At 37.3% G+C, this 23,300-nt stretch overlaps 1 protein-coding gene and 1 pseudogene across 1 annotated transcript; one reads left to right on the top strand and one right to left on the bottom strand.

Moving 5' to 3' along the window:
- The first annotated feature begins 9,562 nt into the window (after positions 1 to 9,562).
- LOC129554908 (olfactory receptor 4P4-like) lies at positions 9,563 to 16,801 on the top strand (annotated as a pseudogene).
- A 1,533-nt stretch (positions 16,802 to 18,334) lies between these two features.
- LOC129554907 (olfactory receptor 4C46-like) lies at positions 18,335 to 19,273 on the bottom strand. Its single transcript, XM_055424222.2, has one exon. It carries the CDS (start codon positions 19,271 to 19,273, stop codon positions 18,335 to 18,337), a length of 939 nt encoding a protein of 312 aa, XP_055280197.2.
- Positions 19,274 to 23,300: the final 4,027 nt, after the last annotated feature.

Here is a 23,300-nt window from a genome sequence, read left to right as displayed (position 1 = left end):
GCTGGAATCATGATTGCCGGGAGAAATATCAATAACCTCAGATATGCAGATGACACCACTCTTATGGCAGAAAGTGAAGAAGAACTAAAGAGCCTCTTGATGAAAGTGAAAGAGGAGAGTGAAAATGTGGGCTTAAAGCTCAACATTCAGAAAACTAAGATCATGGCATCTGGTCCCATCACTTCATGGCAAATAGATGGGAAAACAGTGAAAACACTGGCTGACTTAATTTTTCTGGGGTCCAAAATCACTGCAGAAGTGATTGCAGCCATGAAATTAGAAGGTGCTTACTCCTTGGAAGGAAGGTTAGGACCAACCTAGACAGCATAAAATAATTAACCTCCAATTAAAATAAATAAATAAATTTTAAAAAAAAGGAGAGACGTTACTTTGCCAACAAAGGTCCGTCTAGTCAAGGCTATGGCTTTTCCAGTAGTCATGTATGGATGTGAGAGTTGGACTATAAGGAAAACTGAGCACAGAAGAACTGATGTTTTTGAACTGTGGTGTTGGAGAAGACTCTTGAGAGTCTCTTGGACTACAGGGAGATCCAACCAGTCCATCCTAAAGGAGGACAGTCCTGGGTTTTCATTGGAAGGACTGATGTTGAAGCTGAAACTCCAATACTTTGGCCACCTGATGGGAAGAGCTGACTCATTTGAAAAGACTCTGATGCTGGGAAAGATTGAGGGCAGGAGGAGAAGGGGACAACAGAGGATGAGATGGTTAGATGGCATCACTGACTCAATGCACATGGGTTTGGGTGGACTCTAGGATTTGGTGATGGACAGGGAGGCCTGGCATGCTGCGGTTCACGGGGTCGCAAAGACTCGGACACAACTGAGAGATTGAACTGAACTGATCCAATTGATCAAGTATTTGTTCACAAAACTATTCTTTCTGCATTGAATTACCTTGATATTTGTGTTCAAAATTTATACTTATATGTTTATTTATAAACATTCTGTCACGTTTCACCAACACACAACTTAACTTATGGGAGCTTTATAGTTCATCTTGAATGTTGATAGAGTAAGTTCTCCAGCTGTGTTCTTTCTTTGAATGTGAGTTTCTATTCCACATACTTTTGAAGTTGTATCTTCCTACACAAATTTGAAAAAAAAAAAATTGTAAGTTTCTTCTGTCTGAGCCATCAGGGAATTCATGTGTATATGCCAATACTAAACTCCTAATTCCCCCCCACCCTTCCTCTCCCTTTTGGTAACCAGAGGTCTCTTTTCCATGTCTGTGAATTTAGCTCTGCTTTGTAAATAAATGAATTTGTATCAATTTTTGATTTCACATAAGTGATGTAATTATTTGTCTTACTTGGTATGACTTACTTCACTTAATATGATAATCTGTAGGTCCATCTATGTTTCTGCAAATATTTACCTTCCAAGCAAAATTTTCTAATTTTATTATTTTTAAATTACTTTAATTGTTCAGTTTCTAAATCATGTCTGACTCTTTGTGATCCCATCGACTACAGCATGCCAGGCGTCCCTGTCCTTTACTATCTGCTAGAGTTTGCTCAATCTCATGTCCATTAGCCATAGTTTATTTAAAATGTGTTAATTTCTACTGTAGAGCAAAATGATTCAGTTTATGTATATGTATATATATGTATTCTATTTCATATTTCCCATTGTATTTTATCACAGGATGTACATGTGATCAGTTGCTCAGTCATGTTCAAATCTTTGCAACCCCATTGACTGTAGCCCACCAGGCTCCTCTCTACATGCAGATTCTCCAGGCAAGAATACTGGAGTGGGTTGCCATGCCCTCCTCTAGGGAATCTTCCCAACCCAGGGATAGAACTCAGGTCTCCCACATTGTAGGCAGATTCTTTACTATCTGAGCCAGAAGCTACATGGTAGGACCTTGACTGTCCATAAGTTTCATTCTTGGAATGCACATGATTGGTTCTTTCTGTCCTACTTCATCTCAGGTTTTCCTGAAAGCTACTTTAGTTTCCCTCCCAGCCTTCAGAAAGCTGGAAGAACACAAAGCAGAGGTCTCTGAAATGCCTTGTCTACAGACTTTGTGAGCCCCCAGGTGAATAATACCTGAGGCAAGATAAGATAAATTTGGAAAGTAAATAACCAGAGGAACAGGGACATTGTCTTGGACAGTGAGTCGCTTGACAATCTTTGTTTTGGATATATTTACAAATACCTTTGGGTGGCTCAGAAGTTAAAGCGTCTGCCTTCAATGCGGGAGACCTGGGTTCGATCCCTGGGTCGGGAAGATCCCCTGGAGAAGGAAATGGCAACCCAATCCAGTATTCTTGCCTGGAGAATCCCATGGATGAGGGAGCCTGGTGGGCTACAATCCACAGGGTCGCAAAGAGTTGGACACGACTGAGCCACTTCATTGTTTCGGAATATAATTACTTAGAGCTTTCAAAGACTTACTAGTTTTTGCATAGTTACTGAAGTTTGTACTCTGTCCTTCCCAATCAAATTTTCCTCAGGCATAGGTATAAAATAGATGATACCCAGGACCTAAATATGATTTCCTGAGGGATAAAGATACGCTGCTTTCATTCCTGACAATTTTAGTGAATATTTTAATTCTGCTTCCCTTGTAAACGTGTGGAAGATTTAAGATGTATTGATTTCCAACATACTTGAGAGAAGGTTTGAAATAATGGTTTTTATTCTTTGCATTTAACTTCAGATTTTTATACAAGGAACAAGTTGATGAATAAGTATCTGGGGGTGGAATTCTTCCTGATGCATCCTAAAACTAACCTGACAGCCACTCAGGTCTGATGTTTGTGACACTGGTTGGGTAGTGTCCCACCAGCCATGTGCTAGCTTGATTATATGCTGTTTACTTTTTTTTCATATAATTTCTTTCTAAAATCTATTACTTTGCTTGTAACATGTGATAATTAAATTACTATAATAATGTCACAGCATACTTTAGTTGCAATTATGTATTATTTAAATGGAAAATTCTGTTTAATAACAGAATTAAAGCATTCTCGAGTTGGCAATATATTTCATTGTGCCTCACAGCCTGCTTGTATGCATTTTCCCGTATGACTTTTAAGATAAGACCGAATTTCAGCTTGAATATCCATAAATATGAGTATTTCTCCATTTCGAAGTATCTGCCATTTTAACATAGACTAGTTTCATCTACATCAATAAAAATAAGTTTGTAACATGCAACGTTTTAATAAAACAAGATAAAATTTAAATATATTTTGGAGAATGTAAGTTAAATATGAGAGTGCCTACTCTTATGCTGACAGCATAATGAACAGCAAAGACATTTTCAAATGAAGAAATAAAGCAATTTTGGAGAATTTTTTCATGATGCAAGAAAATCAGACAATTGACATGTGTTAAAAATTGCCTTAAAGTAACCAACATATCATCAAACTAATTGCAATTTTTTCATCACCATATTGTTGAAATTGATGCTTATGCGATTGCACTTGTTAAAATTATGTGGGATTTTTTTCTTTTTGTTGAACTTTTATGTAGGCATGACAGTTTCTTTGACTGCTAAACTACTTACTCAAACAAAAATGAGTGTTAAAGTGTGTTATGAACCATATATATCACTGGGTATTTTATATTTTTCATCAAATTTCAGAATTATGTAATAATATCTTAATTGTAAGATAAATAAGATGGGACTTTAAAACATTTTAAACCATTAGCCTGAGAATCACACTGGTTAGTTAACTTAGCACTCCTTAACTTTCCCATAACTTTGGTGCCTTTACTTGAACCATCTGTTTACTGGTTGCCTGGTATTCTTTATTTCATCTATTGTGTCTTCAGTTTTTGTACATTTGTTCAAAATGTTGTTTTATGACAATATTTTCTCCTCACCTGACTTTTCACATTTCCTTTTACCTCTGTTAACACCATTCATTACATTATAATAGCTCAGAATATACGATGCTGTTTTAACCTGTTATCGATTAAATGTGTTTCTTTTAAATACATAATATCTTTTTACAAGTGCAAATACTCAGAAAGACACACCGGATGTTCACTAACCCGATATTTGCAAGTTCCTTTCTGCCTAGATGAGGATTCCGAATTGAGATTTCATTCTTTTCATTGCTGCCCTTTGTGATCTCTTCTTCCCCATTCACCTCAACTCTCCTGTTTAACCTCAGATTTAAAAAGAATCAGGGTTTTTGTCTTTTCTCATTTTAGTGTATTACTTTCCAATTCTGACGAATTATTTTGACTCTCTATCTAGGTCTCTTCTAAAGTCAGAGAGTCCAGTTAATGAAGTTATTTCTCTCCAATTTGTTTATTTATTTATATATTTTTGTCTACTTATATAATACATTTCTTTAAACCAATTTTATATGAATGCTTTTATTTGACATATCAATATTGTTCCACCTCACAAACAAAAAAATCTATGTATCAATTACAATTATGTAGAAGACAAATCAATGTACTGCAACCCCCCAAAAGAAACCTTTTAAATATTTTTGAGTTAATGCTAATTGCTGAACACTGTGTGACAGGTATTTTGTTCTGGTAGTTACAGAATAACAGACTGGAAGCTTTACAGTGAGAGTGAAAACAAAGTAGAATAATGAGAAAATTTAACCTCTGTGATATTGCAATTTTGAATAACAGTTTAAAATAGAATTGGTGTCATACAGGCCATTTAAAATGCCTATCTGTTAACTATTTGCCATCTAAAATCATCATCAAGATTATAAATAACACTAATAATAATTTTGTGAAGCCCTAGACTTGACAGTTTTTAAGTATGAAAACCATGCGCTTGCTATAAAAAACATTCATTCTCTGTTTGTTTTTTTTGGTCTTTTAAATAGACATTTGGGGGCCTGGATATGACTGTCAAACACTAAAAGTGTGCTAACTTTTGCAAACCCTCTGTGGACAAACAATTCCTCATCAGTGGTTAAAATAGCATCTAGAAGTAAACTTGTTTTATCTTGCACTTATTTTACACTGATTAAATAATATCTTAAGATTATTCCTTAGTTGCAAAAGATGAAAATCTATAAACATTTCATTAATTCTTTATTGCAACACATGCCACTGAGGGATAACTGGACCAAAAGTTGTCATGTCATCTCTTTTATTAACAGTAGTTTTTTTTTTTTTTTTTTTGCATGAAGTTTCCAGCAACAAACACTTGAGCAACTTCACAACGTTTATTGTTCTTTACCAATATCTAAAACAAACTTCAATATCAGTATGTATTTTTAATTGTCTTAACACATGAAATATAAATATGAGAAATAAATTAATTTGTTGGTTTTTTTTTGCAATTTAAATCATAATATAAATAAAATATAAATTATAATGTAAATCTTAATGTATATTTCTCAAAAGTTCTTTACCTTTTTATGTAACAAAAATCACATTGAATTACCATGACCCATTGTCTATCTTTGATCACAGAGTATGTGTACATGCTGACTTGTGTCCAACTCTTTGAGACGCCATGGGCTGTAGCCCTCCAGGCTCCTCTGTCCGTGGGATTTTCCAGGCAAGAATATTGAAGTGGCTGCCATTCCCTCTTGTAGGGGATCTTCCCAACTCAGGGATCAAACCAGTGTCTCCTGCTTTGAAGCAGATTCTTTACCACTTGAGCCATCACAGAAATCTTAGGATGTCCTATTTAAATTAATGTTCAGCAGTTCAAGCTGGGATTTTAAACAAATTTTTGTTTCTTTGGGATTCATCCCAGATAATTCAGGGAATTTGGTTAGATAATTTTAAAAAAAAGAAAGTTGCCTTCATGTATATGGCCACAAGAATTGAAAAATATATAAAAGAATACTTTTTGCCTTGGGTCAATTAACCTTCTTTGTTTTGTAAAATATTTTTAATAACTGCAATTAACTTTTTTATTTTCAAAATAATGTTTAAATATTTAAAATTTTTCCAAGTAATTGAGTAAATTATATAGTCATTTTCATTATTAATTGTTTTTCAATAGATTCATAAATTAAGAGAGAGTAAATACATTTACTGGGCTTCCCTGGTGGCTCAGAGGTTAAAGCGTCTGCCTCCAATGCGAGAGACCCGGGTTCGATCCCTGGGTCGGGAAGATCCCCTGGAGAAGGAAACGGTAACCCACTCCAGTATTCTTGCCTGGAGAATCCCAGGGACGGAGAAGCCTGGTAGGCTATAGTACACGGGGTCGCAAAGAGTCGGACATGACTGAGCGATAGAACGGAACGGAACGGAAATACATTTACTAAATCAATAATTAATATTAAGGTTTTATTCATGTAAATGTATTTTTGGTTCAGTTCAGTTCACTTAGTTTCATTGAGTTAGACAAGACTGTAATCTGTGTAATCAGACTGACTAGTTATCTGTGGTTATGATTTCAGTGTGTCTGCCCTCTGATGCTCTCTCGCAATACCTATGGTCCACATCAAAAAATCTTTTAAAAAATACAGACTAATACAAACTAAATAACCTACAGGGATATATTGAACAGCACAGGGAATATAGTCAATATTTTATAATAACTCGAAATGGTGTAGAATGCAAAAAAAACCTGAATCAATATGTTGTACACTTGAAACTACTACAATATTGTAAATCAAATGTACCTCAGTTAAATATGAATAAAATATTTTTCTTTTTTTCTTATTCCCTAGCTTTCGATTTTAAAAATAAATTCATCCATAGCCTAAAACTATGTGTTTAATAAATGTTTGGATCACATTATAAATGTGATGTCATAGTTTGTCATCTACTTTGCTTGTGATTTTCTGCAATAATAGTTTCTAACATTTTCCCATGAAAAATGTTATCATGAAAAGCTGTTACACATGAAAATGTTACACACAAAAAGCTCAGGTGTATCCCTGTACTCTTAATTTTAAAATTGTATAGTATTATTTTTCTTTAATATGCTTATTTAATTGTAACTTTCCTTCTATCATGACCAGTGCTGATTCAAATGTTACATTACAGGTCACTCAGCACACTCCTACAGGAGTTTGTCTAGGTCCATCCCTAGATATGACATTGATTGGATACACGATAAACTTATGCTTGGCTTTAAAGTATAACAAGAATTTTCCTAATTTATGTTTCATATTTACATCCTCAAGAGCACCACATCTGACCTTAGCTTCTACATCCTTGCTGATACCGGCTATCGTCAGACATTTAGCATATTTTGCCATCATTATGGAAGGGCGTGTGTGTGTGTGTGTGTGTGTGTGTGTGTGTGTGTGTGTGTATGTGTGTGTTTAGCCGTGTCTGATTCTTTGCAAACCCATGAACTATAGCTCACCAGGCTCATCTGTCCACGGAATTCTTCAGGCAAGAATACTGGAATAGGTTGCCATTTCCCAATCCTGGGAATCTTCCAGACCTAGGGATCAAACCTGCATCTACTGCATGTCCTGAATTAGCAGGCAATTTTTTACCACTGTACCACCTGGCAGATACTCAAATCTTTAACACATCTGGAAATATATATTTTTTCGATTGTGGTATGTTAGAATTTTCTCTTTTTTCAATTCAGATAACATGTTTTCCCTACTGATTTTTTTTTTAAACATGTGTTCTCTATTTATTGTTAGTGACACCCTCAGTTCAGTTCAGTTTAGTCGCTCAGTCATGTCTGACTCTTTGCGACCCCATGAATCACAGCACGCCAGGCCTCCCTGTCCATCACCAACTCCTGGATTTCACTCAAACGCGTGTCCATTGAGTCGGTGATGCTATCCAGCCATCTCATTCTCTGTCGTCCCCTTCTCCTCCCACCCCCAATCCTTCCCAGCATCAGAGTCTTTTCCAGGGAGTTAACTCGTCGCATGAGGTGGCCAAAGTATTGGAGTTTCAGTTTCAGCATCAGTCCTTCCAATGAGCACCCAGGATTGATCTCCTCTAGAATGGACTGGTTGGATCTCCTTGCAGTCCAAGGGACTCTCAAGAGTCTTCTCCAGCACCACAGTTCAAAATCATCAATTCTTTGGCCATCAGCTTTCTTCACAGTCCAAATCTCACATCCATACATTCAGTTCAGTTCAGTCGCTCAGTCGTGTCCGACTCTCCGCGACCCCATGAATCACAGCACGCCAGGCCTCCCTGTCCATCACCAACTCCCGGAGTTCACTCAAACTCATGTCCACAGAGTCGGTGATGCCATCCAGCCATCTCATTCTCCGTCGTCCCCTTCTCCTCCCGCCCCCAACCTTTCCCAGCATCAGAGTCTTTTCCAGTGAGTCAACTCGTCGCATGAGGTGGCCAAAGTATTGCAGTTTCAGCTTTAGCATCAGTCCCTCCAATGAACATCCAGGATTGATCTCCTTTAGAATGGACTGGTTGGATCTCCTTGCAGTATAAGGGACTCTCAAGAGTCTTCTCCAACACCACAGTTCAAAAGCATCAATTCTTCGGCGATCAGCTTTCTTCACAGTCCAACTCTCACATCCATACATGACCATGGGAAAAACCATAGCCTTGACTAGACAGACCTTGGTTGGCAAAGTAATGTCTCGGCTTTTTAATATACTATCAAGGCTGGTCAAAACTTTCCTTCCAAGGAGTAGGCATCTTTTAATTTCATGGCTGCAATCAGCATCTGCAGTGATTTTGGAGCCCAAAAAAATAAAGTCTGACACTGTTTCCACTGTTTTTCTGTCTATTTCCCATGAAGTGATGGGACCAGATGCTATGATCTTTGTTTTCTGAATGTTGAGCTTCAAGCCAACCTTTTCACTCTCCTCTTTCACTTTCATCAGGAGGCTTTTTAGTTCCTCTTCACTTTCTGCCATAAGGGTAGTGCCACCTGCATATCTGAGGTTATTGATATTTCTCCCGGCAATCTTGATTCCAGCTTGTGCTTCTTCCAGCCCAGCATTTATCATGATGTACTCTGCATAGTTATATAAGCAAGGTGACAATATACAGCCTTGACTGGTACTCCCATCTCTTTCAGAATGTTCCACAGTTTATTGTGATACACACAGTCAAAGGCTTTGGCATAGTCAATGAGGCAGAAATAGATGTTTTTCTGGAACTCTCTTGCTTTCTCCATGATCCAACGGATGTTGGAAATTTGTTCTCTGGTTCCTCTGCCTTTTCTAAAACCTGCTTGAACATCTGGAATTTCACAGTTCACATATTTGCTGAAGCCTGGCTTGGAGAATTTTGAGCATGAATTTACTAGCTTGTGAGATGAGTGCAATTGTGCGGTAGTTTGAGCATTCTTTGGCATTGCCTTTCTTTGGGATTGGAATGAAGACTGACCTTTTCCAGTCCTGTGGCCACTGCTGAGTTTTCCAAATTTGCTGGCATATTGAGTGCAGCACTTTCATAGCATCATCTTTCAAGATTTGAAATAGCTCAATTGGAATTCCATCACCTCCACTAGCTTTGTTCGTAGTGATGCATTCTAAGGCCCACTTGACTTCACATTCTAAGATGTCTGGCTCTAGGTCAGTGATCATGTTATCGTGATTATCTTGGTCAATTTTATATAATTGTGCTCATATTCACCCAAGCATATGTTTTCTTTTTTTCAGAAACATAAGTCATTTGTGTATAACCTACACAAAACTCAGATGGAAAACCAGAGAAACATATCAGAATTCATTCATCTAGGACTTTCATATAACCAGAACATACAAATATTTTGCTTTGTGTTTTTCTTATTCTGTTATCTTGTCCTGTTGGTAGGAAACCTTCTGATACTCTTCTCCATACAATGCAGTCCTCTTTTTAACCAACCAACGTACTATTTTCTTAGCCACTTATCCCTCATAGATATCTGCTATACCTCCAGCATTACACCCAAATTAACTGGAGATCTGCTAGTAGAGAGAAAGACCATTTCCTATCATGATTACATGCTACAGGTCCTTATCATGCACTTCTTTGGAGGTACTGAGATCTTTATTCTTACTGCCATGGCTTTTGATCTCTATGTTGCCATCTGCAAGCCTCTCCACTATATGATTATCGTGAATAGAACAAGATGCAATCTTCTCCTCTTAGCTGCTTGGGCTGGTGCGGCCGTCCAATCCTTTCCTCAATTTTTTGTGGCAATCGGGTTGCCTTTCTGTGGTCCTAATGAAATTGATCATTATTTCTGTGATATTTTTCCATTGCTAAAAATTGCATGTACTGACACCTACATCAGTGGTGTGCTTGTGATTGCCTTTTCAGGAATATTTGCCTTAGTTACATTTACTGTCTTGTTTGTTTCTTATGGCATTATATTATTCACTTTAAATAATCGTTCAAACGAGGGAAGACACAAAACACTCTACCTCTGGGTCTCACGTCACTGTCGTCATCTTATTTTTTGTACCTGTTATCTTTATCTATTTTAGACCTCCTACTACTTTCCCTGAGGATAAGTTATTTTCACTATTTTACACCATCATCGCCCCCATGTTCAATCCGTTAAGCTATACTCTAAGAAATGCAGAGACGAAAAATACTTTGAAAAAATTTAGTATCAAACTTTGTTTTCAAAGGAAGCACACCTTTAAGGAACAAGTTGTGAAGCAAAGAGATATTTAGAGTAGCAACAATTTTAATGTGTTTCCTGTGAGTCAACTCTCTTGGTGACCTACAGAAAACAATAATGATACAAAGATAGAATCAATAATTCAGATCACTGTAAACAAATTTACTTGCTTTCCACCTAATGACCTAATTTTAATACCATTTCCAATATTAATTAAAGAGTTGTATAATAAAATTATTTACCTAAATTTATAAGCAAGTGGCTAGTCATTGTATTCAGAATCAAAGCCCACTCATGTTATAATGAAAGTGCAAGTCGCTCAGTTGTGTCTGACTCTTTGCGACCCCATGGACTATACAGTCCATGGAATTCTCCAGGCCAGAATGCTGGAGTGGGTAGCTGTTCCCTTTTCCAGGGCATCTTCCCAACCCAGAGATTGTAACCCAGATCTCCCATACTTCAGGTGGGATTCTTTACCAGCTGACCCACAAGGGAAGCCCAAGAATCCTGGAGTGCATAGCTTATCCCTTCTCCAGGGGATCTTCCCAACTCAGGAATCAAACCGGGGTCTCCTGCCTTGCACGCAGATTCTTTACCAACTGAGCTGTTAAAATGAAGAGGGAAAAATAACAAGACAAAAAAAACAAAAACTAGTAAAAAGACAAAACGTGGCCAATAAACAGATTCACACACACACACACACATGCACACGAGGAAAGCAGCTTTGCTCACATGGATGTTTATGGCAGCTTTACTCATGATTACCAAATCTTGGAAGCAACCAAGATGTCCCTCAGTAGGACATATATAGATAAATAAATTGTAGTACTTCCAGACAATGGAATATTATTCAGAGTTAAAAATAAAGGAGCTATTAAACTGTGAAAAATATTCAGGAAACTTGAATGCATATTACCAAATGAAAGAAACCAGGTGGAAAGGGCTACCTACTATATAATTTCAACTATATGACATTCTGAAAAAGGCAAAACTATGGAGACAGAAAAAGTATAAATGAGTGTAAAGGATCAAGGAAGGGAGAAGGATGAATAGGTGGATCACCAAGGATATTTAAGGCAGTGAAATTCTTCTGCTTGTTTCTATAATTTTGAATCTCTTGAATGTATATGTCAAACTCTCAAAATATACAGTACTTAGAGTGAACCCTAATGTAAACTATAAATTCGGGGTGATAGCAATGCATCATTGTAATTTCCTTTGATTTTAACAAGTGTATCCCTCTGAGGGGGAGAGTGTCCCATTGTGGGGACAGGAGGTATACGGGTTCTCTGTATTTTAATCTCAGTTTTGCCATGAACCTAAAACCTCTCTAAAAATAAAGTTTTACTGATTAGCAAATACATTGTGGTACAATGCTTAAAGGAAATCTTATAACTAAATGAAGAAGTGACTCTCAGAAAGATTTTCTAGTAAATTAAGTGGGAAAAAAAAACTTATCATTTTTTATGAAAAGGTCTTTTGTGCAAGTGTAATAGTTTTTAAAAATAAGATCATTTAAGACACACTGAAAATATCATAATAGAGAAAGAATGGATAATGGGACTTTATGAAAAGAAATAGAGTTAAAGTAATGGAAAAACTTTAGAATATACAAATGCAAGAGTTATTATCATTAGGAGGAACTGTACAAAGAAGATTAAAGAGAAGAAAACAGTAAAAATGGAGATAAAATTAAGTGGAGCCGTTTTTAGCAAAGAGGAATGATTGTGTCTTCAATAATCACCTAATTTGTTCATTATCTTTGCCTGGTGGGATGACATAGACCTTCATCGCTGAAAATTCTTCGCCATTAGTAATTGTAAATGGATTGGGTTGTTGCAGTTTTTTATTGATCTTAATCATCAGATGTGGTAACTCAGGAGGGGCCCTTTGGGAGTTACTATATTCCAGACATACTTTTCTTCTCTTCTTTAAGGAGGAGTAGTCCAATTCTCCTTAGCAGTCAGGATCACACTACCTTGCATTTTTGCTTGTTGATTCAGAAGCATGAGGACCCCAAGGTGATCAGGCAGGAGTCTTAACTCTCAGATCAATACAACATTTTTTGTGCCTTCTGGTGAATCATTTCTCACTTTGGAAATAAGACCTCTAAGCAGTGAAGCCTAAGTTAATGGCAATAGAAAGCACAGAATTTGCTAATAGATTCCTAAAGGTAGTAGCGAGTGGTTTCACTCCAATTTTTACATTGTGGCATGTGGCACACACATATATATATTTTTAATATATCTAAAAAAGTACATAAAGATACCTATTCCTTCAGTTTGCTTGCTGTTTATCTTCCAAGAACCATGTTCCTTCCAAGTCTCTTGACCATCTGGCCTAACCATTGATCAAAATCATGAATCAGTATACAGTACACATGTGGATATTTTTCCTTCCAAACAAAGTGAAAAACCACGTACACTGTTTGAAGTTTTATCGATTGAGTGGCGTTACCTTCCTTCTGACCTTTAGGGATTTTCCAGAATGGGGCTGTAGCACTAGAATTTCCACTTTTGAGTTTATGGTTCCGTGGTAAAGAATGAGAATTTGCTATATGAATCATTGAACCAAACAGGGGCTCTGTGACAATCTAGTAGGGTGGGATGGGGAGGGAGATGGGAGGGAGGTTCAGGAGGTGGGGGAACATGGGTCCACCTATGGCTGATTCTTGCTGATGCATGACAGAAAGCAACAGAATTCTGTAAAGCAATTTTCCTTCAGTTAAAAAGTAAATCAATTAAAATATGATTTAAAAAAATAAAGAATCTACCTGCTGATGCCGGAGATGCAAAAAAGTGTTTGATCCCTGGACCAGGAAGATCCCCTGGAGTAGGAAATGGCAACCCACTCCAATTTTCTTGAAAATTCTATGGACAGAGGAACCTGGTGTGCTACAGTCCTTGGGCCAAAAAGAGTCAGACATGACTGACCAACTGAACACACACACATACCAGCTTAACCCGATTATATATACTATGCTTCCATTTGATGAAATAAATGACTAATGAACTATTATTCTATATACCCAAGCATGTGTCATTGATGGGTCAAGCAACAAGTTCATGATGGGCAACCCAGGGAGCCTAGTAACTTGGTGGCCCATGGTTTAGCATTCGGAATCTGTTAAGCAAGCCAAGAGCTATTTCTCAAAATGAGAGTAGTTATCTGAAAAGGATCACAAGATTTTGCTCCACAATCCTAAGTGCCTGCACTGCAGTTCACATGTGGAGGCCTGCCAATGTCTCCCACAGCCCTATCTCCACTGACACATCAAGCACCATGGATCTACTGGATCTTTTGTCCCTAGTGGCTGAGAAGCTTAAATGACAATCTGAACCTGTGTCAGAGCTGTTTCTTTTTCCAGAACTCACTCAAGACTAGCAGCTCTTTGAGGCCCTTTATAAATGGGTCATTGAAATACACCCACATAAAAGATGTGCTTTCTCCAAAGAACAGTAAGGTCCACTTAGCATGGTGCTTTTTTTTTTTTTTTGGTTATAGGAGATGACAGAGGGAAAAAATTAACTTTCAAGTTAAAAGGAATACCTTGATATGCCGCATACTACTTTGCCTATAAATTATCACCGAGTTTGGTACTCTGAACTTTATTTGGATTTATTCTAACATCTGACACAGAAATGTCTTACAAAAAAATTTAAAGCAATTATTGCTTCTTGATCAGAAGATGCAGTCAGCATATCATCGATATAATGGATCAACATAGTGGATTATGGTACAATGAACACAATAAGAATCTGTTGGTTTCTCTTTGTCCATTTCAACTATAGATCTGAGGAAATAACCACATTGGTTCAGTATCACGGACCTGAGATAAAATTTCACAATCAATTAGACAATGCCAGACTCATGCTAAATTGCTCAGTTGTGTCTGACTCTTTGCAATCCCATGGACTGTAGCTGTCCAGGCTTCCGTTACCATGGGATTCTCCAGGCAAAAATACTGGAGTGGGTTGCCATGCCCTTCTCCAGGGGATCTTCCCAATCAGGGAAGACGACATTATAGGTGTTTGTTATTCTGCTTGCTGTAAATACTTATATTTATTCATTTAATATATATTATAAACCATACATCAATACTTGTAGAAACAATTTCTATCAAGTAAGCAAATGTTTTAAGGAGGATGACAGTTTATTTAATAAACTGAAATTTGTTTGACTTCAAAATATTATTTGATTTAAATCATTACTCTTTGTGATGGATCATAAACATAAGAAGGTCACCTGGACAATGCAAAAGGATTCTGAATGCTAAAAGGAAATTTGGACACATGATGTGATGTTCATTATTTGCCCTTTAGAGATTGAATGCCCTGTTGCTTTTATGAGGGTTTCCCTGGTAGCTCAGCTGGTAAAGAATTTTCCTGCAATGCAGGAGACCCCAGTTCGATTCCTGGGTTGGGAAGATACACTGGATAGGAACAGGCTACCCACTCCAGCATTCTAGGGCTTTGCTGGTGGCTCATATGATAAAGAAGCAGCCTGAAATGCAGGAAACCCGGGTGTTATCCCTGGGTTTGGAAGATCCCCTGGAGCAATGACTGGCTACTGAAATTACATATCACAGTGATAAGTCAATGTTTAATAATTTACTATGAAGTATAGAAATAGGCATAATTATTAATAAAATTATTAGTATTTAGTTATATACAAAATCAAATTGATTATATTTTTTGCAGCCAAAGATGGAGAAGCTCTATACAGTTAGCAAAAACAAGACCAGGAGTTGACTGTGGTTCAGATCATGAACTCCTTATTGCAAAATTCAGACTTAAATTGAGGAAAGTAGGAAAAACCACTAGACCATTCAGATATGACCTAAATCAAATCCCTTATGATTATACAGTGGAAGTGAGAAATAGATTTAAGGGACTAGAACTGATAGAGTGCCTGATGAACTATGGACAGAGGTTCGTGACATTGTACAGGAGACAGGTATCAAGACCATTCCCATGGAAAAGAAATGCAAAAAAAGTAAAATGGCTGTCTGAGAAGGCCTTACAAATAGCTGAGAAAAGAAGAGAAGAGAAAAGCAAAGGAGAAAAGGAAAGATATAAGCATCTGAATGCAGAGTTCCAAAGAATAGCAAGGAGAGATAAGAAAGCCTTCCTTAGCGATCAATGCAAAGAAATAGAGGAAAGCAACAGAATAGGAAAAACAAGAGATCTCTTCAAGAAAATTAGAGATTCCAAGGGAACATTTCATGCAAAGATGGGCTCGATAAAGGATAGAAATGGTAGGGACCTAACAGAAGCAGAAGATATTAAGAAGAGGTGGCAAGAATACACAGAAGAACTGTACAAAAAAGATCTTCACGACCAAGATAATCACAATGGTGTGATCACTCACCTGGAGCCAGACATCTTGGAATGCGAAGTCAAGTGGGCCTTAGAATGCAACACTGCGAACAAAGCTAGTGGAAGTGATGGAATTCCAGTTGAGCTATTTCAAATCCTGAAAGATGATGCTGTGAAAGTGCTGCACTCAATATGCCAGCAAATTTGGAAAACTCAGCAGTGGCCACAGGACTGGAAGAGGTCAGTCTTCATGCCAATCCCAAAGAAAGGCAATGCCAAAGAATGCTCCAAGTACCGCACAATTGCACTCATCTCACACGCTAGTAAAGTCATGCTCAAAATTCTCCAAGCCAGGCTTCAGCAATATGTGAACCGTGAAATTCCAGATGTTCAAGCAGGTTTTAGAAAAGGCAGAGGAACCAGAGATCAAATTGCCAACATTCACTGGATCATGGAAAAAGCAAGAGAGTTCCAGAATAACATCTATTTCTGCTCCATTGACTATGCCAAAGCCCTTGACTGTGTGGATCACAATAAACTGTGGAAAATTCTCAAAGAGATGGGAATCCTAGACCACCTGACCTGCCTCTTGAGAAACCTGTATGCAGGTCAGGAAGCAACAGTCAGAACAGGACATGGACAAACAGACTGGTTCCAAACAGGATAAGGAGTACTTCAAGGTTGTATATTGTCACCTTGCTTATTTAACTTATATGCAGAGTACATCATGATAAACGCTGGGCTGGAAGAAGCACAAACTGGAATCAAGATTGCTGAGAGAAATATCAATAACCTCAGATATGCAGATGACACCACCCTTATGGCAGAAAGTGAAGAGGAACTCAAAGGCCTATTGATGAAAGTGAAAGAGGAGAGTGAACAAGTTGGCTTGAAGCTCAACATTCAGAAAACAAAGATCATGGCATCTGGTCTCATCACTTCTTGGGAAATAGATGGGGAAACAGTGGAAATGGTGTCAGACTTTATTTTTTGGGCTCCAATATCACTGAGGATGCTCATTTCAGCCATGAAATTAAAAGATGCTTAGTCCTTGGAAGGAAAGTTATGACCAACCTAGATTCCATATTAAAAAACAGGGACATTACTTTGCCAACCAAGGTCCATCTAGTCAAGGCTATGGTTTTTCCAGTGGTCATGTATGGATGTGAGAGTTGGACTGTGAAGAAAGCTGATCGCCGAAGAATTGATGCTTTTAAACTGTGGTGCTGGAGAAGACTCTTGAGAGTCCCTTGTACTGCAAGGAGATCCAACCAGTCCATTCTAAAGGAGATCAGTCCTGGGTGTTCATTGGAAGGACTGATGCAAAGCTGAAACTCCAATACTTTAGCCACCTCATGCAATGAGTTGACTCACTGGAAATGACTGATGCTGGGAGGGATTGGGGGTGGGAGGAGAAGGGGACAACAAAGAATGAGATGGTTGGATGGCATCACCGACTCGATGGACTTGAGTTTGAGTGATCTTCGGGAGTTGGTGATGGACAGAGAGGGCTGGCATGCTGTGGTTCATGGGGTCGCAAAGAGTCAGTCACGACTGCACGACTGAACTGTACTGAACTGAATAACATATAATATCGTACACACTTGGGCTTCACAGGTGGCGCTAGTGGTAAAGAATCTGACTGAAAATGCAGGAGACACAAAAATGCAGTTTCCCTATCTGGGTCGGGAAGATACCCTGTATAGGGAATGGAAATCCACCTCAGTATTCTTGCGTGGAAAAATTACATGGGCAGAGGAGCCTAGTGGGCTGCAGTCCATGGGATCACAGAGTTGTACATGACTGGGAACACACACACATACATACTAACATAATAATATGTTGTATAACTAATTGTATATGTAATATATATATATATATATGACCAAACATACAATGTAACTAGTATATAATAATGACATATACTATATTAATAATATGTAATAGTATTATATAATAATATATGACATGTAATATAACATGCACATAGATATGCATGTGTGTGTATGTGTATATATATATATATATATAGTCTGAAACAGTCCCAGACTCTTTGAATGGTAATTAGGTTACACTTTTGTCATTGTTTTCTGACAGTTAAGAGCATGATTTGATTGATCAGTCAGATTCTGTTTATTAGTTCTTTGAAATTTTCATTTTGGAATTTTCTGTTTAGTCTCTCCCCTGTTAATGGGAAAAATAACCATGTCTATCTCTATGGATTGTTATTGAGATTATTAATAAGAAACAATATATTTTATGGATTTTATTTTTACTAGAATAAACATCTTGAATTCATATAAATTGATGAATTCAGTGATATTAAGTCCCAATTTGATAGAATTTTCTACATATTCAAAGAATGGTCCTGGGTTTGACTTTTCTTTCACCAATTTTCTAATCCGCTTCTTATAGAATCTAAGTTTGGTATTTTTTGGTGGTTGTTGTTGCTCTTTATTTCACTAGGTATTCTTTGCAGATATTATCAGCAATGTCCTTTCGACAGTTACCTCTGTTCAATTGACTTTGGCTTCTGGCCATATTTATATTTCACCTGAAATAGCTTTACTTCTAAACCATTTCCCAATGGTAGCTTTCAACTGGGCATTCCTCAAGGTATAGATTAAGGGATTTAACACGGGGGTTATCATAGTGTAGAATACAGCCACTGCTTTATCAATAGGCAAAATAACTGCAGGTCTCATGTATACAAATATGCAGGGCACAAAGAATATGACAACTGCTGTGATGTGGGAGACACAAGTGGAGAGGGCTTTGCGTCTGGCCTCCGAGTTTTTGGTCCGTAGGGAGTGCAGAATGACTACATAGGAGCCAATCAAGAGAAGGAAGTTTAACAGACAGAGAACACCACTGTTGGCAGCAACGAAGAGCCCTAGAGTGTGGATATCAGTGCAGGCAAGTTCGAGCAAAGGGTTCAGGTCACACATAAAGTGATCTATGACATTAGGGCCGCAGAAGGGTAATCTGATGATGAAGAGGATCTGTATGATTCCATGAAGAAAGCCTCCCATCCATGCCACTCCCACTAGTAGCCAACATAACCACCGATTCATGATGGTTGTGTAGTGCAGAGGCTTGCAAATGGCCACATAGCGGTCATAGGCCATCGAAGTAAGCAGGATGATATCAACACCCGCGAGGAAATGTTCCCAAAAGATTTGATTCATACATCCTTTGAAAGTACTGGTTTTCTTTACATAGAGTGAATCTATGACCAATTTAGGGGTATCAACACAGGAATAGCAGGCATCAGTAAAAGAGAGATGAGCCAGAAAGAAGTACATTGGGGACCCCAATAATGGGCTGGAGGTGATGGCGACCACAGTGAATACATTTCCTACCACGGAGATGATGTAGACAATCAAAAACACAACAAATATGATTTTCTGCATCTTTGGATTTTGTGTGAGTCTCAGTAGAATAAACTCTGTCACATTGTTCCTATTTTCCATGTTTTTCATGTTCTTGTTGATCACAGTACCTTAAAAAGTCACAGTTTTTTAACACAGCCTTGAATTTATTGTTTTTCATCTAATAAATAGCAATTGCCTAGACTCTACAGATATCTAAATTCTAATAAGATTTTTTTTAATGATTTGGGAGAATGGCATTGAAACATGTATATTATCATATGTGAAATGGATCGCCAGTCCAGGTTCAATGCATGATACAGAATGCTCGGGGCTGGTGTACTGGGATGAACCAGAGGGATGGGATGGGGAGGGAGGTGGGAGTGGGGTTCAAGATGGGGAACACCTGTACACCCGGGGCAGATTCATGTCAATGTATGGCAAAACCAATACAATAATGTAAAGTAATTAGCCTCCAATTAAATTATAATAAGATATTTTAAGATGGAAAATATTCTGATATCTTAAAGATTTTTCAACTATGAGGATTTGAGTGCAAATATTAGAATATAAGTGTAAGAATATAAGCACATGAGTCTAGGCATGAAGGCAAATTTGGGAAAGAGTGAATTTTGTATATAACTCTTGTAAAGATTTTTTTCATGACTTGGACCAAGTGGACTTGGATGAGGTTTAGTAAGGAGATGGACATCAAAGTGTTATGTGTAACAGAGTAATTAAGCATTCACATTAAGTGTTATGGGGCATCCATAATAGGAAAGGAAACAATACAGGGGACTCTGGATACTGTAATAGAACTGAAAAGCCATGTTGCCTAAATCCAATAACTTAGCCGTAGCTAACAGTGATTGATTGCTATGTGTAGGCATGGTAGCAACCTGCACATGCATTATTCATATGTCTACAAGATTCATTTTGCATTTTCATATTTTAAAAAATAATTATTATATCACCTTAACAGAAGATATTCTTTAAAATACTGGACTATTTGGAAAGTTAAACAAAATGTTGTCTCCTTCATCTCACTGTACTATTTTCTAACTTGTTGACATGAGTATGCCATATCCCATTTTTGTATTTCAGTTTAGACATCAATAAGCAATGGGAGTTAAACTATATCTTTAAGGATCTCTGCTGGACCCGAACTTTTTGTCCATGGTTCTGACATAAATTTTGAGGGGTCAGCAGCTGGATGTTGATGACTATTATTTTCCAAACAAATAAGAATAAATTTATGACTCCCCTCCAGGCTATTGTCTCTCTTATCTCTTATAAAGTTAACTGATCCAGTTTCAGAAAGAAGCGCAACTCCTCGAGGGTTCCTTTACTTTGTATCCTTTATTTTTTTATTATTTTTTTAATTGAAATTTTTGTTTTATTTCCTAAGCCTTTAGATAGTCTTAGATAGACACTTCAAAATGTTATGAGCAAACTAAATAATACATAATATATTTTATAAACCTGAACTGGATAAACACATATATTTAGCTCTATAAAAAGTACATAGTAGAGAATAAGAAATACATAAATTTCACTTTTCACCAATTCTCTATTGTCACTTCCCCATTTTTTTTTTTCATTTTCACTTTTTTTTTTTTAACTTTACAATATTGCATTAGATGGGGAGGTAGGTAGGAGGGGGATTCAGGATGGGGAACACATGTACACCCATGGTGGATTCATGTCAATGTATGGCAAAACCAATACTTTGGATCCTTTAGAGGCTGCTATTTTAAGTTCCCTTTATTTAATCCAGGTATATGGAGATCTCTATCATCTATAGTTCAAACTTAAGTATTCTCTGAAATTCCTAATGATTCCATGAAGTAGTAAAGTTGGACCAGCAGTTCCAAATCAATCTTTGTTTAGTTCTATCACAGTGTATTAAACTCCTGCTACTTCCAGGTAGATCTCACTAACTACAGCCCACCATGCCATGGTTACTCAAAGGTTCTGTCTTGTGGTTCTTAGAACTTCCTACCTTGCTTCATAGTTTTATCTAATTATTGTCAGATATTGTTAAATGCTTTAGCTTATCTCTCTAAAAAAATCTTATCTTGGTGAGAGTTAGGGCCAGTGCCTCATTTTCTCCCTGACCTGTACATAATGAAAAACAAAACAAAACAAAATTTATGCCATTAAGATCTGTGTTGAATAGTGAATGCTTGAATTTGGAACAGATTATGTAAACCTTCTGAGACACCTTACTTGTTTAATCTCTAAAGAAAGGAAAATAAAACTCAAATTATTAATTAGTTATCAATTACTATGTGCCAGGAGTTGTACTAGGTGGAAAAAAGACTAAAATCACCTAGGAGACTTTACTGAAATTATCATTTAGTAAGTTAGTTACCTAGTTCTCCCATAACAAGATTATGACTGGATAATGAAATTATGTGGAGAAGGCAATGGCAAGCCACTCCAGTACTCTCGCCTGGAGAATCCCATGGGCAGAGGAGCCTGGTAGGCTGCAGTCTGTGGGCTCGCTGGGGGTCGGACACGACTGAGCGACTTCACTTTCACTTTCCACTTTCACACATTGGAGAAGGAAATGGCAACCCACTCCAGTGTTCTTGCCTGGAGAATCCCAGAGACAGGGGAGCCCACCAGGCTCTGTGAAAGTGGAAAGTGACCCCATAGTCGGACACTACTGAAGTGACTTAGCAGCAGCAGTAGCAATGAAATTATGAGTTATGAAGGATTTGATGTATTAGATTATTCAATGCATTCCTCATTTAATCAATTATAGTGCACTTTGTCTCATCATGAATTAAATTATTAATTATATTAGTTTTTTCATTATATTCTCATTCTATACTTTGATTAGTTTAAGTTTTCAGTATGTATTTGTCAAAGAAATAATTTTTATTTCAATATTTGATAGAATGAAATGAAAATTCATTTTAATTATGTCATTGTCAATATAATTGTTTTGTCATGTATTTAAGAGACATAAAAACACAGAATTTTATAATCATATTTACTTCAGAATGATAGAGACTTGGAAAGATCAACTTAGAATCGCTCTTCTAATTTTTACTAGTATTCTGTCTATCAGCAAAAATCATTTAAAGGTCACATAAACCCATCCCTGTAACCTTCCCCCATTTCTCACTCCCTTGGCTTACTGTGGAGTCTAGACCCTTAAGAGTAGTCTTATACATTAAAACTCAGTCACTTGCCCTAACACCCTGGTTGTCCCCAGCCTGGGTGATCTCCAAACTGTACAGAAATAAATCTGACCATGTTCTATTCACCACTTTTCCATTTATCCTGAATAATTATTCAGATCAACTTCATTAGCTTCCTATTTTAATAAAAGCTGTGTCTAACCTGAAATAGAATAAGTGATGTTAATACAATAATGAGAAACTCAAGCTACAAATATGGCACATTCAGGCAATTAATAGAATGTAAGAGCAGAGTGATTTAACACATTCTGTACTTCTTGAGGTTTTCCTTAACAGATTTTCTGTATCCTTAACTGAAATATAAGTCACCAGCTTTCTGCTTTACTTGTTTCCCTTTAATATTTCCCAAGTTATGAAAAAAATGTTTATCACTGTCATTGTTTATTACTTTATGCAATTGACATAGGAAGGGTAAGTTATCATATATGAATTGTATAAAAAATATGTAACCATGAAAGAGATGCTCTATGTTACCAGGTAGATAGAGCAACAGTTTCTAATACTGACTGTATGTAAACATGGCTAAAGTTTTCTAACAAATATCAGCTAGAGGGCAAATGATCATTAAATTATATTTAAATAATAAATTCTAAAATCATATTGATCTAGCAACAGTGATTAATTGTGGGTTGCTTAAAGAAAAGTTAACTCACGTCCAACTCACCAGATATTTGGCTTAAATCTAAGGTACATGTGCGAGAAGGCACTGGTGACCCACTCCAGTACTCTTGCCTGGAAAATCCCATGGACGGAGGAGGCTGCAGTCCATGCGGTCGTGAAGAGTTGGACACGACTGAGCAACTTCACTTTCCCTTTTCCCTTTCATGCACTGGAGAAGGAAATGGCAACCCACTCCAGTGTTCTTGCCTGGAGACTCCCAGGGACAGGGGAGCCTGGTGGGCTGCTGTCTATGGGATCGCGCAGAG

The sequence above is a fragment of the Moschus berezovskii genome, chromosome 14 (assembly GCF_049115385.1).
Source record: "Moschus berezovskii isolate FMDL1 chromosome 14, NW_MosBer_1.0, whole genome shotgun sequence".
NCBI lineage: Eukaryota > Metazoa > Chordata > Mammalia > Artiodactyla > Moschidae > Moschus > Moschus berezovskii.
Note: the sequence above shows the minus strand (reverse complement) of the source record. Positions and strands in the feature narration are given on the sequence as shown.

Bases quoted from the DNA above. Each gene is read 5' to 3' on its own strand.
- LOC129554907 (XM_055424222.2), bottom strand. From the start codon at position 19,273: ATGAAAAACATGGAAAATAGGAACAATGTGACAGAGTTTATTCTACTG.